This window comes from Lethenteron reissneri, chromosome 57 (assembly GCF_015708825.2).
Source record: "Lethenteron reissneri isolate LAM-NWPU_2019-01 chromosome 57, ASM1570882v1, whole genome shotgun sequence".
Taxonomy (NCBI): domain Eukaryota; kingdom Metazoa; phylum Chordata; class Hyperoartia; order Petromyzontiformes; family Petromyzontidae; genus Lethenteron; species Lethenteron reissneri.
In genome coordinates, this window is record NC_083835.1 from 9,946,666 (window position 1) to 9,960,430 (window position 13,765).

A 13,765-nucleotide genomic window follows, 5' to 3' on the forward strand; every position below is an offset into this window, starting at 1 on the left:
GGCATCCCCTAGGTTGACTCGGCCTCAAGTGAGGCCCTGGCATGGTGTGTAAACATCACCACTGGGGAGACAAAGGCGGCCGGGCGTGGTGCTGACCACCGACCCTATCGTGTGCCGTGCTGGTCTTCATAGGCGCTGCTCACTAAGAGCACTTGCGTCAACAGCCTGTCAAAGCTCCACGGGGGATCTTTGTCTTGTGTGCGAGAGTGTGTTTGTGTGTGGTGATTTATACGTTGGTCAGCGTGTTTGTGCATTTGTCAGTGTGTATATGTGTCTGTACGTGTACATGTTTGCGAGCGTGTGCGAGTGCCAACGTGTAGCTTTAACAGGCTGTTGGGGCAAGTGCTGTTAGCGAGTAGCACCGATGCAGGCCAATGCGGTAGACGAAGGGGGTGGGTGGGTGGCCAGCACCACGCCTGGCCACATTTGTCTCCCTAGTGACGATGTTTACACACCGCACGAGGTAGTCATTTGAGGACGAGTCAATCTAGGCGAGGCACAGGACTGCTTGAAATATTCGCCACTGCTATGGGTCGTGAGTGGGACTTGAACTCGGGCCGCCGGGTTCTTTGTGCAGCGCGCTAACCGCTGCACTCCCGCTCCCCACACTCTCACGCAGCCGAAACTATAAAGACAAAGATCCCCCGTTAAGCCTTAACAGACTGCTGGGTCAAGTGCTGTTAGTGAGTAGCAGCATCTATGAAGGTCGGCACGGCACGCGAGGGGGTGGGTGGCCAGCACCACGCACCAACACACAGACTGACAAACACAGACTGACACACACAGACTGACAAACACACACAGAGACTGTGATCTGGCTCCAGGTGTTCCACGTCACGTGTTGCACCAAAGTGACCCCAGACAAACTCCGCAATACTGTACTGTATATACACAGAACCCCTTAACACAGCACGGATGGGGCACAGCCCAGCAGTGGCACGAGCAAGCTCCCCCCGTCTCGACACGAACGCACACGCGCACACGCACGTACACGCACGTACACGCACGTACACGCACGTACGCGCACACGCACGGACACGCACGTACGCGCACACGCACGGACACGCACGCATGCCGCGTACGCGCGTGTTGCATGGCCGCCCAGGCAGAGAAAGCGACGGCGCTGGGACCGCACCGCGGCACCGTCCACAGTGCCGGCTCGTGTCCATCGCGGGATCCACTCGGCACCGCACTGCGCCAGCCTGTCCACTGTGAACTCACACGGCGCCGCAACTCGCCAGTCCGTCCGCTGGAGCAGATGAAGATCCGCAGTGTCAAGCGCCCACCGTGGGGTCCGCTCAGCGCCGCACTCGCCTCGAGTGTCCAGGGCGCAGTCCAATTGGGGACCGGCGCTCTGTCCCGGCACTCGCTCAGCGCCGCACTCGCCGGAGGCCCCAAGCAGGAAGTCCTTCAGGCCTCATGGACCCCGGCTTCCTCCTCCAACCCTCCTCCCACCACCACGTCGATGATGAAAAATTGGGCGATGGTGGTTGTGGTGATCAGCTTAGTGGTGGTGGTGATGAGCATGACGGTAGTGGTGGAGGTTGGAGTTGGTGAAAATGGCGGTGGTTGTTGTGGATGTGTTGGTAGTGAAGGTGATTGTTTGTGGAGGTGGTGGTGGAGGTATCGGTTGTGGTTGTAAAGGGGGTTGGTGGTGGTGGTTGATGGTGGAGATGGTGGCGGTGGAGGTTGGTTGTGGTGGACGTAGTGATGATGGAGGTGGTGGTTGCTTGTGGTGGTGGTTGGTGGTTGGTGGTGGTGGCGGCTTCACTTGCGGAACGGAGCCAGGCGGCTGAGCCCCGGCCACAGGCGCTTGCGCCGGGGCTCGGCGAGGGAGATGACCGGCTGCTGCAGCAGATGCTGCGGCACGGAGCCGTGCTTCTGCTGCCAGGACAGCGGCGCCCCCGGCAACGCCGACCCGGCCGGAGTTAACGCAGGCGGGGCGGGCGCTGGAGACGGCGCGGGGGGACGGGGCACGTGGGGGATGGGAGATGGGGAACAGACATGGGCACGTAAAGACGTGGGGACACGGGGACACGGAGACACGGGGACATGGGGACATGGAGACACGGGGACATGGAGACACGGAGACATGGGGACATAAGGACAGGGATGAGAGGGAACAGTGTGCTTGAACACAGCGTGAATGAAACTAAACAGCCCGGCAAGCCCAGTCCCCAACATGGCCTTGTTTGCACGCCTCTAAATCTTCATCCCCACGAACGCAAACACCGGAGCGTCGCCCGGCGACGCTCGCACGGCCAACGCGCGGAGCTCGCCGCTCCTCGCGAGGCACCGTGTCGCATGCCACGTCGCGCTCCACTTAAACTCACAGGGACCGACGAATGACAGCAAAGGGATTGCCCACGGACTAAGAGAGAATGAATTATTCCATTGTAGTCCATGGCCATTTCTCTTTCATAGAATTTGTTTGAGCCGATCCCAAAAACAAATTCAACCTCAGGCAGAACCAGGCAGGGTGAGGCAGGGTGAATCAGGGTGAGGCAGGGTGAGGCGGGGTGAGGCAGGGTGAGGCAGGGTGAGGCGGGGTGAGGCAGGGTGAGGCGGGGTGAGGCGGGGTGAGGCGGGGTGAGGCGGGGTGAGGCAGGGTGAGGCAGGGTGAGGCGGGGTGAGGCGGGGTGAGGCAGGGTGAGGCGGGGTGAGGCGGGGTGAGGCGGGGTGAGGTAGTGGCTGATCCCAGGGGGGCTGGAGGGGTGCTATGGAGGCGATTGGCATTGAGAGGAAATGGATCGAGTGTCAGCACGTGGGGAGCTGTGGCCCCGCTGCGTCCCCTCGGGCTCCGCTCCGCCAGGCCCTCGCGAGGGGGGTGGCCGAGGGAGGAGACGGAGCTACTCGGCGCTGCGGACGCGGCGCGACAAGAAGACGGATTGTCGGGCGGTGCAGCGTCTCGCGGGGGCACGGGTTGACGGGCGAGAATGAGCACGCTCTGTGCGGGCGCCGGCTTTGTTACAGCGAGGGGTGATCGCTGGTGCCAATGCTGTGTGAGGCCCCCAAATTAGCTGTAGCCGAGTAACGATTCACCGCTCCCCCCACCGCTCCCCCCCACCGCTCCCCCCCACCGCTCCCCCCCACCGCTCCACCCCACCGCTCCCCCCCACCGCTCCCCCCACCACCGCCGGGGGCCTGCAGACATGCACCTGCCGCTTGTAGTGTTTCTGTGCAGGCAATGTGACCGGTCACCTATTCGGTCGGAGGGGGGGGGGGGGGGTCCTACCGGGGGGCGGGGGGGGTCCCATTACTCCTTGGGCTGCCCGGTCACCCAGGACACCGCCCGTCGGATGATCCCCACCGCCAGTTTGGGGGACATGGGGGGGGGGGCGCGGAAACACGGCGGGGGAGACGCGGGGGGGGCCGGGCGGTAGCGGCGGAGCGGGAGACAGGAAGTGACGTCATGGAGGGAGGACAGGGAGGGTGCGGAGCCTCGCATGGAGGACTCCAGGTGGAGGCCTTCCCTCCCGGGAGCGGAGACACATAGAGACAGAGAGAGACACACGGAGACAGAGAGAGACACACGGGGACAGAGAGAGATAGGGGGGCAGAGGGACAGAGGGGGGCAGAGGGACAGAGGGCAAGACAAGTCAGAGAGACAGCGAGAGACACAGGAGACAGCAGGGCACGTAGGAGAGTCGCGGAAACACGAGTAGAGAATGACGCAACTTGCTGCCTTGTCCACATCTCAGCGAGTGGTTGCGCCACAGGGGAATTAAAGGGCGTGCGCGGGATCGTGACGATCAATCGCTCCTCCACAGAAGTGTCACGCGGTGAGGAAAAGCGTCACTATGGATGAGGTAAATGATAGAGGCCCACCGACCGACGCACTCGTCACCCACACGTGGGCGAGTGTTCCCACGAGCGAGTGAGTGAGCGTGTTAGTGAGTGTGTGAGTGAGTAGGTGAGTGGGTGAGTGGGTGAGTGAGTAGGTGAGTGAGGGAGTGAGTGGGTGAGTGTGTGAGTGAATGGATGAGTGAGTGGGTGAGTGAGTAGGTGAGTGGGTGAGTGAGTAGGTGAGCAAGTGAGTGAGTAGATGAGTGGGTGAGTGGATGAGCGAGTGGGTGAGTGAGTAGGTGAGTGGGTGAGTGAGTAGGTGAGCAAGTGAGTGAGTAGGTGAGTGGGTGAGTGAGTGGGTGAGTGATTAGGTGAGTAGATGAGTGAGTAGGTGAGTGAGTAGGTTAGTGAGTAGGTGAGTGGATGAGTGAGTAGGTGAGTGAGTAGGTGAGTGAGTAGGTGAGTAAGTAGGTGAGTGAGTAGGTGAGTGAGTAGGTGAGTGAGTAGGTGAGTAAGTAGGTGAGTAAGTAGGTGAGCGAGTAGGTGAGCGAGTGGATGAGTGAGTAGGTGAGTGAGTAGGTTAGTGAGTAGGTGAGCGAGTAGGTGAGCGAGTGGATGAGTGAGTAGGTGAGTGAGTAGGTTAGTGAGTAGGTGAGTGAGTAGGTGAGCGAGTGGGTGAGTGAATAGGTTAGTGAGTAGGTGAGTGAGTAGGTGAGCGAGTGGGTGAGTGAGTAGGTGAGTGAGTAGGTGAGCGAGTAGGTGAGCGAGTGGGTGAGTGAGTAGGTGAGTGAGTAGGTTAGTGAGTAGGTGAGTGAGTAGGTGAGTGAGTAGGTGAGTGAGTAGGTGAGTGAGTAGGTGAGTAAGTAGGTGAGCGAGTGGGTGAGCGAGTAGGTGAGTGAGTAGGTGAGTGAGTAGGTGAGCGAGTGGGTGAGTGAGTAGGTGAGTCAGTAGGTTAGTGAGTAGGTGAGTAAGTAGGTGAGCGAGTGGGTGAGTGAGTAGGTGAGTGAGTAGGTGAGTGAGTAGGTTAGTGAGTAGGTGAGTGAGTAGGTGAGTGAGTAGGTGAGTGAGTAGGTGATTAAGTAGGTGAGTGAGTAGGTGAGTGAGTAGGTGAGTGAGTAGGTGAGTGAGTAGGTGAGTAAGTAGGTGAGCGAGTAGGTGAGCGAGTGGATGAGTGAGTAGGTGAGTGAGTAGGTTAGTGAGTAGGTGAGTGAGTAGGTGAGCAAGTGGGTGAGTGAGTAGGTTAGTGAGTAGGTGAGTGAGTAGGTGAGCGAGTGGGTGAGCGAGTAGGTGAGTGAGTAGGTGAGTGAGTAGGTGAGTGAGTAGGTGAGCGAGTGGGTGAGTGAGTAGGTGAGTGAGTAGGTTAGTGAGTAGGTGAGTAAGTAGGTGAGCGAGTGGGTGAGTGAGTAGGTGAGTGAGTAGGTGAGTGAGTAGGTGAGCGAGTGGGTGAGAAGTGGGTTGCTCACCTCGGGGCTTGCGGTTGCTCCGGTGGCTCCTGCACGCGTTCTGCGCTGCTTCCTGCTTCTGGGCCTCAGTGATCACGAACCCTGGGGGGGGCGCGAGGTGGGGGGGGGGGGGGCACGAGAGGGGGCGGGGAGTAGGGACGTGTTAACCCCCCAATCTCGCTCAAGGGCTCTACGGGGGTTCCCTGTTTTAGTTTGCCTGTGTAGAGGTGTAATTGCGCATGTCTACGAATGTTGAGGTGTGATTATGCATGGCCACGGATGGCCAACAAACACAAGGGGCGGGGTTACGGCCGTACACAAGGGTGGCGCTCGCACCGACGTCCGCATGTGTATCCCCCACGGGCCCCCCCCCCTTGGGGGCAAGTCCTATAAAAGGTGATGAGCCGAAAGGCTCGGGAGTCGGGACTCAGCTATAACCAGAGAAGACGGAAGACCAGCTAGTGTAGGCCCCAGAGCTCCCCTGGCTCGCTGTCCTTATAAGGGCCGACCAGGGCAAGCCGGTGGCGTGGCCCCGAGAGCCCAGACGAAGCTGGTCTGGTGACTCAGGGAGCCGGGATCCCAGCTTAACCAAGCTGGGACAGATAGCCTCCCCTAGTCCCGTAGTGGAGGAATTGGTATAGGTTAGAGGGGTTAGCTGTCGAGAAATCCCTGTAGCCCAGTGACCTGTAAATAACTGTGTTGGTGTAATAAATAAGTGTGCCTCCGATCCTGTCGTCAAGCCTCCATATACTTACTACATCTGGTGTCAGAAGTAAAACGTCCAAACGATGGACACACGAGGGACGACACGTACCAAGGAGTCGGAGATGGAAGACGCCGCGGCCGATTCAACACCAGAGATGGCCGGGGTCGGATCGGAGCAGCCGGGGCCAAGTACGCCCGTGCCGCTACGACAAGAGGGGGGGGATGCGTCGGCTGAAGGACTCCGGCTGGCCCACTCCCGCCTGGCGGAACTGCTCTACGCCGCCGCCGCTGCGTTGGAGGAGATCACGCGGCTGGGGGCTGGAGGGGCAGCGCGGGTCGACGACAGCAGCCGGCGCGCGGCAACGTTTCCCGCCACCCCGACGCGGCTGGCGGTTAAATTTCCCGCCATCTCTACAGTGCGAGCGGACGGCGGGGCCGGCCCGCGTCACGTGACTGCTGAGCGCCAAGCACAAGCCGTGACATCATCAACACCGGCCGGCGCGTCAACATCGGAGCGACCGGCGATGCCATGTGCACAGCCCGCCCACACTGTATCATCGGCGGGGAGCGACGGAGAGCGATCTACAGCCACGGACGTCGCCTTGCAGCAGCGTCTGCCACCTCTGAAAGAATTCGTAGGCGCAGACGGAGACTGGGGCGGCTTCAAGAGACGGTTCATCGCTCATCAGGAGATGGCGAACTGGACGGACGCCGAGGCTCTACGCGCGCTGCCAGCGATGCTGGACAACGACGCCCTGGCTACCCTCACCTCGGCGCCGAGGGAAAAGCGCGCCACCCTACACCTGGCGTTGCAGCTGCTGTCAGCCGTCTATGGGCCGCCTTCGGACTGCAGGCAGCTTTTCCACGATCGGCGTCGGGGCACCAACGAATCACCTCTGGCCTTCCGGACTGCTCTCCTGGCTCTAGCGAAGGCTGCTTTCCCAAGGATGGACGAGGAAGGAGTGGATGCCATGGTGGCTGAGAAGCTGCTGCTACTCGCTGATGAGCTGGACGTCAACGTCCTGGCTCAAGACGACTCAGAGATGTCGTCCCTGCTGGTCGCGCGCCACATCCACGGGGGCTTGCGGTCCCTTCGTCGAAAGGCGGCAAAGGGGGCGGCCAGCCATGCCATGGCGGCTACCGCCCTCCCATCGGAGGAGGTCTGCGGGGTGGAGCGGCGAGGGGAATGGAGAGCGGCAGTACCACAGGCTCGGAATGGACCGAGCCGCCAGGAGCAGCCCAGGACATCGGGGGCGCTCACACGCTGCTACAACTGTGGCCTGCAAGGCCACGTTGCGTCAGGATGCCGGGCTCCCCGTCAGCGCGGGGCGACACCTCGTCAGGACGCCACGCCGTCTCCTCCCAAGCTCCAGCAGAGAAATACGGCGAGTCGCGGCACCTCACACGTTTGGCCCACGCACACATCCGACACACACTCACGCGCCCAACTCAACAGGGCTCCAAATTCCCCATCCGTCGCGCGCGATCGTTCGGTAATGCGGCGGGCGCTCCAACCGGGTCAGTGGTCGGAGCTCGCCCATCGTGTCGTTGCTGCGTCGGCGGGATCTTCGGTCGTGGTCGGTCACATTGATGGGGTAGAGGTGCGGATTTTAATTGACACAGGGGCATCGGCGACCATTATATCTGATTTAATTTATAACATCCTTCCCGTTCAAAGTCGTCCCTTGCTCCCTGTTGACGTGCCGTGCTATGCCGCTAACGGGGGCTCTCTGGGCATTATTGGCCAAATCCGCGCCACTATCTGCATTGGGGACATTAAATTATCCGGGCCTGTTTTGGTTTCCTCCTCACTCGCGGTTCCGTGCCTGTTGGGGACGGATTTTCTGGCCAAAATGCCCATCCGCATCCTTATTGACCAAGGGTGCATTGAGCTCCCATCGGGCCGACGCGTTACATTTCTGTCTTCCCCCACCACGGAGCGTCGGGCGTTTGCCACCGTGCAGGCGCTCGTCACAAAAACTGTGCGCGTGCCTCCGGGGGCTCAGATGCTCGTCCCTCTTAGATTGCGTCGGCCGTTTAATGAAGGGGTTGCGGATCGGGGGGTCTTGTTGGGACCATCTCGGGCCGGGGTAAATGGACCAGATTTGCTCGCGGCTCAGACCATGGTGAGAGGGGATGGGGACCCCTTCATTGCAGTCCTTAATGTGGGATCGCGAACGGCCGTGGTTCCTCAAGGGACCGTGCTTGCACACGCAACGCCGGTACCCTATGAGGAACCACTCGTGGGTCAGGTATCCACCGATCCTCCGTCGCGACCGCATTCGGACTGTGATGACGGTTGGCTGGATGCGCTTTGCGCGGGTTCAGTGGACCTGTCCGACTCGCAGCGCGCGCAGCTGCGAGTTCTTCTGAGCGAATTTGCTGACGTTTTTAGTCAACACAAATTTGATATTGGTTGTACTAAATTGCTGCGACACCATATTGACACGGGTGACAGCGCGCCAATCCGCCAAAATCCCTTTCGGTTGAGTCCCGCCGAAAAGGATCATGTCAAATCGGCTGTTGATGACATGCTAGCCGCCGATATCATTTCCCCTTCCAATAGCCCGTGGGGCGCGCCGATCGTTTTGGTGAAAAAACACGACGGATCACTGCGGTTTTGTGTCGACTTTCGGCGTCTGAACAAAATCTCTGTGGCAGATGCGTACCCGCTTCCTCGAATGGATGAGTCGCTCGATGCCTTGGCGGGGGCGCGATTCTTTTCCACCCTCGATTTGCTATCTGGATTCTGGCAGCTTCCTCTGGATGACGAATCAAAACCTAAGACTGCTTTTCGGACACCGCAGGGTCTCTTCCAATTTAACCGCTTGCCGATGGGTTTACATTCTGCGCCGGCAACTTTTCAGCGGTTAATGGAATTGGTCTTGGCAGGGTTGCAATGGGATTCGTGTTTGATTTACTTAGACGATGTCATCGTCTTTAGCAAATCCTTCGAGGAACACCTCCAGAGGTTGCGTGCTGTTTTTCTCAAAATGCGGGCTGCCAATTTGAAATTTAAACCACAGAAGTGCCATTTACTCCGCGAATCGGTGCGATATTTGGGTCACATTGTTGGGCGCTCGGGGATATCCACTGATCCCGCCAAAACGGAATGCGTCAGCTCCTGGCCGACTCCCACCTCTGTGGGAGAGGTCAGGAGTTTCATTGGGTTCGCGTCGTATTATCGGCGATTTGTGGCTGACTTCGCTACGATTGCGAAACCTTTGCATGCCTTGACGTCCAAGGGAGTCAGGTTTCATTGGGGGCCGGAGGAGGAGGCTTCTTTTCGCGCCCTCCGGAATGCTTTGGTGGGGGCGCCGCCGTTGAATTACCCGGATTTTTCACAACCCTTCTTGCTCGATACAGATGCAAGTAACACGGGCATCGGGGGCGTGCTGTCCCAGCTCATTGGGGGCGTAGAGCATGTGGTGGCTTACGGTAGTCGGGTACTGTCTCCAGCCGAACAGCGGTACTGCGTTACCCGTCGGGAATTATTGGCGATTGTTTATTTCATTCAGCAGTACCGCCCGTATCTGTACGGTCGGCGGTTCACCGTCCGTACAGATCATGCGGCCCTACAATACGCCCTGCGGGTTCAACAACCATCGGGCCAGTTGTCTCGATGGTTGGAGATTCTCCAAGACTATGACTTTGTCACCACATATCGTAAGGGTCTCCGCCACACGAACGCTGACGCCCTGTCGCGATTGCCACCCACTTCGGAGTGCGCGTGCCTCTTGGGTTCGGGGCGTTGTAGGTCTCCGAACGTCACCACCGATTCGGTCCTCGTGGCCGCTGCCGATGCACCTTCGGTTTCGGGTCCTATCGAGCAAGAAGGGAGGGATTCGTTGCTGGGGTTGTCAGTCGCGGAATGGGGTCGCCTCCAAATGGAGGACACCTCCCTCCTCGCTCTGCGCCGTCGCGCCGGGGGGATTGGCCAGGGGGTGGAAAACGTTGACTCGTGGGGGTTGTTCCAGGGACTTTTAATGCACTGGAATGGTAAAACCCGGCGCCAGCGGCTCGTGGTGCCTGCTGCTTTAAGGGGTAAGGTGGTATGGGCTGTTCATGAGCGGCTTCTGCACTTGGGGGTTCATAAGACCTTTGCCACGCTCCAGCTAGATTTCTTCTGGCCGGGCATGGAAAAGGACGTGGGGGACCTCTTGGGGTCGTGCACGCAATGCGCGCAGAGGAAGCCACCTGCTAGGGGGTCCAACCCTCCGCTGCAGTCCATAAAAGTTTCCAGGGTTAACGAGCTCGTCGCTCTGGACATACTTGGCCCATTTCCCGCTACACCCAGGGGCAATAGGTATTTACTAACGGGGGTTGAATACTTCACGAGATGGCCTATGGCCTGGCCCCTGGCGAACCAATCGGCAGCAGCCATCGCGGAGGCCTTTGTCCAGGGCTATGTCCTCGACAAGGGTGCTCCGGAACGGCTGCTTACTGACCAGGGTAGGAATTTTTCTGGTAAACTCCTACGTGAGGTGTGCGACCTCTTGGGTACGGAGAAGGTTCGGACCTCTCCGTATCACCCACAAACTGACGGGATGGTGGAACGGCTGCATCGGACCATCACGTCCATGCTGTCCCAGCAGGTGTCGGTATCCCAGACGGATTGGGACCTCCGCATAGCCGGTGTGTTGCAGGCCTACAGAATGGCTCCCCATGCGGCCACCGGATTTTCCCCTTTCTTTTTAATGTATGGGCGCGAAGTTAACCCTCCTGTGGCGACCCAGCTGAAGCTCTCGGCGCTCCAGGCGAAGTCTAAGTTGTCCGAACACGTTAAATTTAACATCGCTCAATTGTCTGAGGCGCGGGAAGCGGCCGTGCAAAATTCTGAACTCCGCCAGAAGGCGAACGAGAGGCTTCGGTTGGGGCGGGTGCAGGTGGTCAAATGGGTACCAGGGGACAGGGCGTGGTTGCACTGTCCTCAGGTGCCGCTGGCAACCTCGTCGAAATTGGTACGGCCGTGGCGGGGGCCAGTGGAGGTCGTGCAGGTTTTGCGGCCGCAATGTGTTCGCGTCAAATGGGGGAGGCGCCGGTGGTATGTGCACCCCTCAAGGTTAAAACCATTCGTCACGCCGCCCCGGGGTTCACACACACACACGCATGGCCAAACGTGTGAGGGTGTCGCCGACTCCCCGTCGTCGCTGCACTCGCCAAACCTGACGCCAACTGTTCCGCCCCCAGGTGAAACAGGAGTGACGGGCCCACGCCCACCAACCCCTCCCGGAGGGGTCGGGGGTCACTCGGCAGCGGAGCCTGACCCTCTTGCACCCGGACCGTCAACAACCGTCACTGAGCGTGCCGGGACGGACCCTTGTGACGGACCCGCCGCGAGAACGCGCGCCAAAACGCGCAGACTTTTGTGAGGTCGGCCGTTGGGGGGCCTTGCGGACAAAAGGGGAGGGGTGTTGTGAGGTCGGCCGTTGGGGGGCCTTGCGGACGATGGGAAAGGTGACGTCCGGAGTGTATATATATGTTGGTTTTGGGGTGTTATCCGGGGGGGGTGCGTCGGGTTATTTTTTTTCTCTCTCTCTCTCTTCCTCTCGTTGTTCTTGTTCTTGTTAAAAATTACGCGAGGCACACACGGGGTTTTTGTGAGGGATGCACCTTTATTCTGATTTTTTTTGCAGCCGGGGACGGCTGCGAGCTGTACAGGGGGGGGTGATGTAGAGGTGTAATTGCGCATGTCTACGAATGTTGAGGTGTGATTATGCATGGCCACGGATGGCCAACAAACACAAGGGGCGGGGTTACGGCCGTACACAAGGGTGGCGCTCGCACCGACGTCCGCATGTGTATCCCCCACGGGCCCCCCCCCTTGGGGGCAAGTCCTATAAAAGGTGATGAGCCGAAAGGCTCGGGAGTCGGGACTCAGCTATAACCAGAGAAGACGGAAGACCAGCTAGTGTAGGCCCCAGAGCTCCCCTGGCTCGCTGTCCTTATAAGGGCCGACCAGGGCAAGCCGGTGGCGTGGCCCCGAGAGCCCAGACGAAGCTGGTCTGGTGACTCAGGGAGCCGGGATCCCAGCTTAACCAAGCTGGGACAGATAGCCTCCCCTAGTCCCGTAGTGGAGGGTTAGCTGTCGAGAAATCCCTGTAGCCCAGTGACCTGTAAATAACTGTGTTGGTGTAATAAATAAGTGTGCCTCCGATCCTGTCGTCAAGCCTCCATATACTTACTACACCTGTAAGAGTGTGAATGGGCCAGTGTGTGAGTGAATGAGTGAGTGTGCGAGTGTGCGAGTGTACGAGTGAGTGAGCGAGTGTGCGAGCGAGCGAGTGACCCCCCTCCCCCCCCGCGCGCTCCACCCCTACCCGTCTCCTGGTCCTCCCGCACGCGCCTGCGCTCCTCGCGGAACGCGCTCTCCCAGCGCTGTTGGTCACCGTGGCGACGCGCGCACATTACGATGACGGTCGGCGTGGCGACGCAGCGCAGCTTGAGGGCGTTGCGCGTGGCGACGCCGGTCTCCGCGTCGCGCCCGTCCTCCACGCACTCCACGGAGAGCGCGCCCGTCTCCACCCGCCCCTTGTAGTAGAGCACGTCACGGCGCAGCAGGTCCTGCACGGGGAGGGTGCGCACGGGGGTAGAGCACGCGGGAGGAGAGAGTGTGTGGAGAGAGAGTGTGTGCAGAGAGTGTGTGGAGAGAGAGTGGGCAGGGTGAGAATGCGTGGGGAGAGAGTACAGAGGGGGAGAGATCACGGACTAGACAGAGTTTACATGCGGCTGACACAACCCGCTTGGATCACACGCACGCCGTTCACTCACGCCACTTGGCCCAGCAGTCTGTTCAGTCGATACGGCATGACCTTGTCTCGCGTGCGTGTGTGTGTTCATGCGCGTGTGTGTGTGTGTTCATGCGCGTGTGTATGCGTGCGTGCGTGTGTGTACGCGTGCGTGCGTGTGTGCGTGCGTGTGTGTACGCGTGTGTGCGCGTGTGTGGGTGCGCGTGTGTGTGTGAGCGTGTGTGCGCGTGTGTGCGTGTGTGGGTGCGCGTTACCTTTTTGCAGAGCACGAGCTGGTGGTCAAAAAGGAAGGCCACCCTGTGCTGGGGCCGCCCCGCACCGCCGTGCACCGTCAGGCTCACCTCGCCCGAGTGCAGCAGCTCCGAGCTGCGCTCCAGCACGTCCTCGCCCTGCACTCGCGGGGACACGCGCGGACACGCGGGGACACGTGGGGACACGTGGGGACACGTGCGGACACGTGGGGACACGTGGGGACACGTGGGGACACGTGGGGACACGTGTGGACAGCCCCACAATCGCGTCCTGCACGGCTCCCGCTTGTTGACCCGCACTGACCCAACTCTGGTTCCCACAGTCTCCCCGAGTGTTTGGGGGCTGCATTCTCCTCGCAGCGTGGAGGACTGTGACGTTACATCGATCGACTCCACTTTGTGCGATCAGGTGAACGCTCAAAAGACCGGGGCTCACTTGCACTGGTGGTGACCTGCGGCATCAGCGTGCTGCCAGTATGAGTGGGCGATGATCACACGAAGAATGTTTACCGTCCACGTGTAGTGTGTCTCCTGTTGCACGTGTAGTGTGTCTCCTGTTCACGTGTAGTGTGTCTCCTGTTCACGTGTAGTGTGTTCACCGTCACAAGCCCACCGCTGTATGAACCACCTGCACTGCCACCTCCTGCCACCCCTTGCGCCACCCCTGCACCGCCACCTGCACTCCCACCCCCTGCACCACCCCCTGCACCACCCCCTGCACCACCCCCTGCACCGCCACCTGCACCACCCCTGCACCGCCACCTGCACTGCCACCTCCTGCCACCCCCTGCACCACCCCCTGCACCGCTACCTGCACTGCCACCTCCTGCCA

General features: G+C 60.1%; 1 protein-coding gene across 1 annotated transcript; it reads right to left on the bottom strand.

Moving 5' to 3' along the window:
- Positions 1-813: 813 nt before the first annotated feature.
- Positions 814-13,086, bottom strand: LOC133357292 (rho guanine nucleotide exchange factor 4-like). Its single transcript, XM_061575165.1, has 4 exons — positions 12,937-13,086; positions 12,254-12,497; positions 5,250-5,330; positions 814-1,949 (listed from the first exon to the last, which is right to left on the bottom strand). The coding sequence occupies exons 2-4, from the start codon at positions 12,339-12,341 to the stop codon at positions 1,768-1,770; spliced, it is 351 nt and encodes a 116-aa protein (XP_061431149.1). The 5' UTR covers positions 12,342-12,497; positions 12,937-13,086; the 3' UTR covers positions 814-1,767.
- Positions 13,087-13,765: the final 679 nt, after the last annotated feature.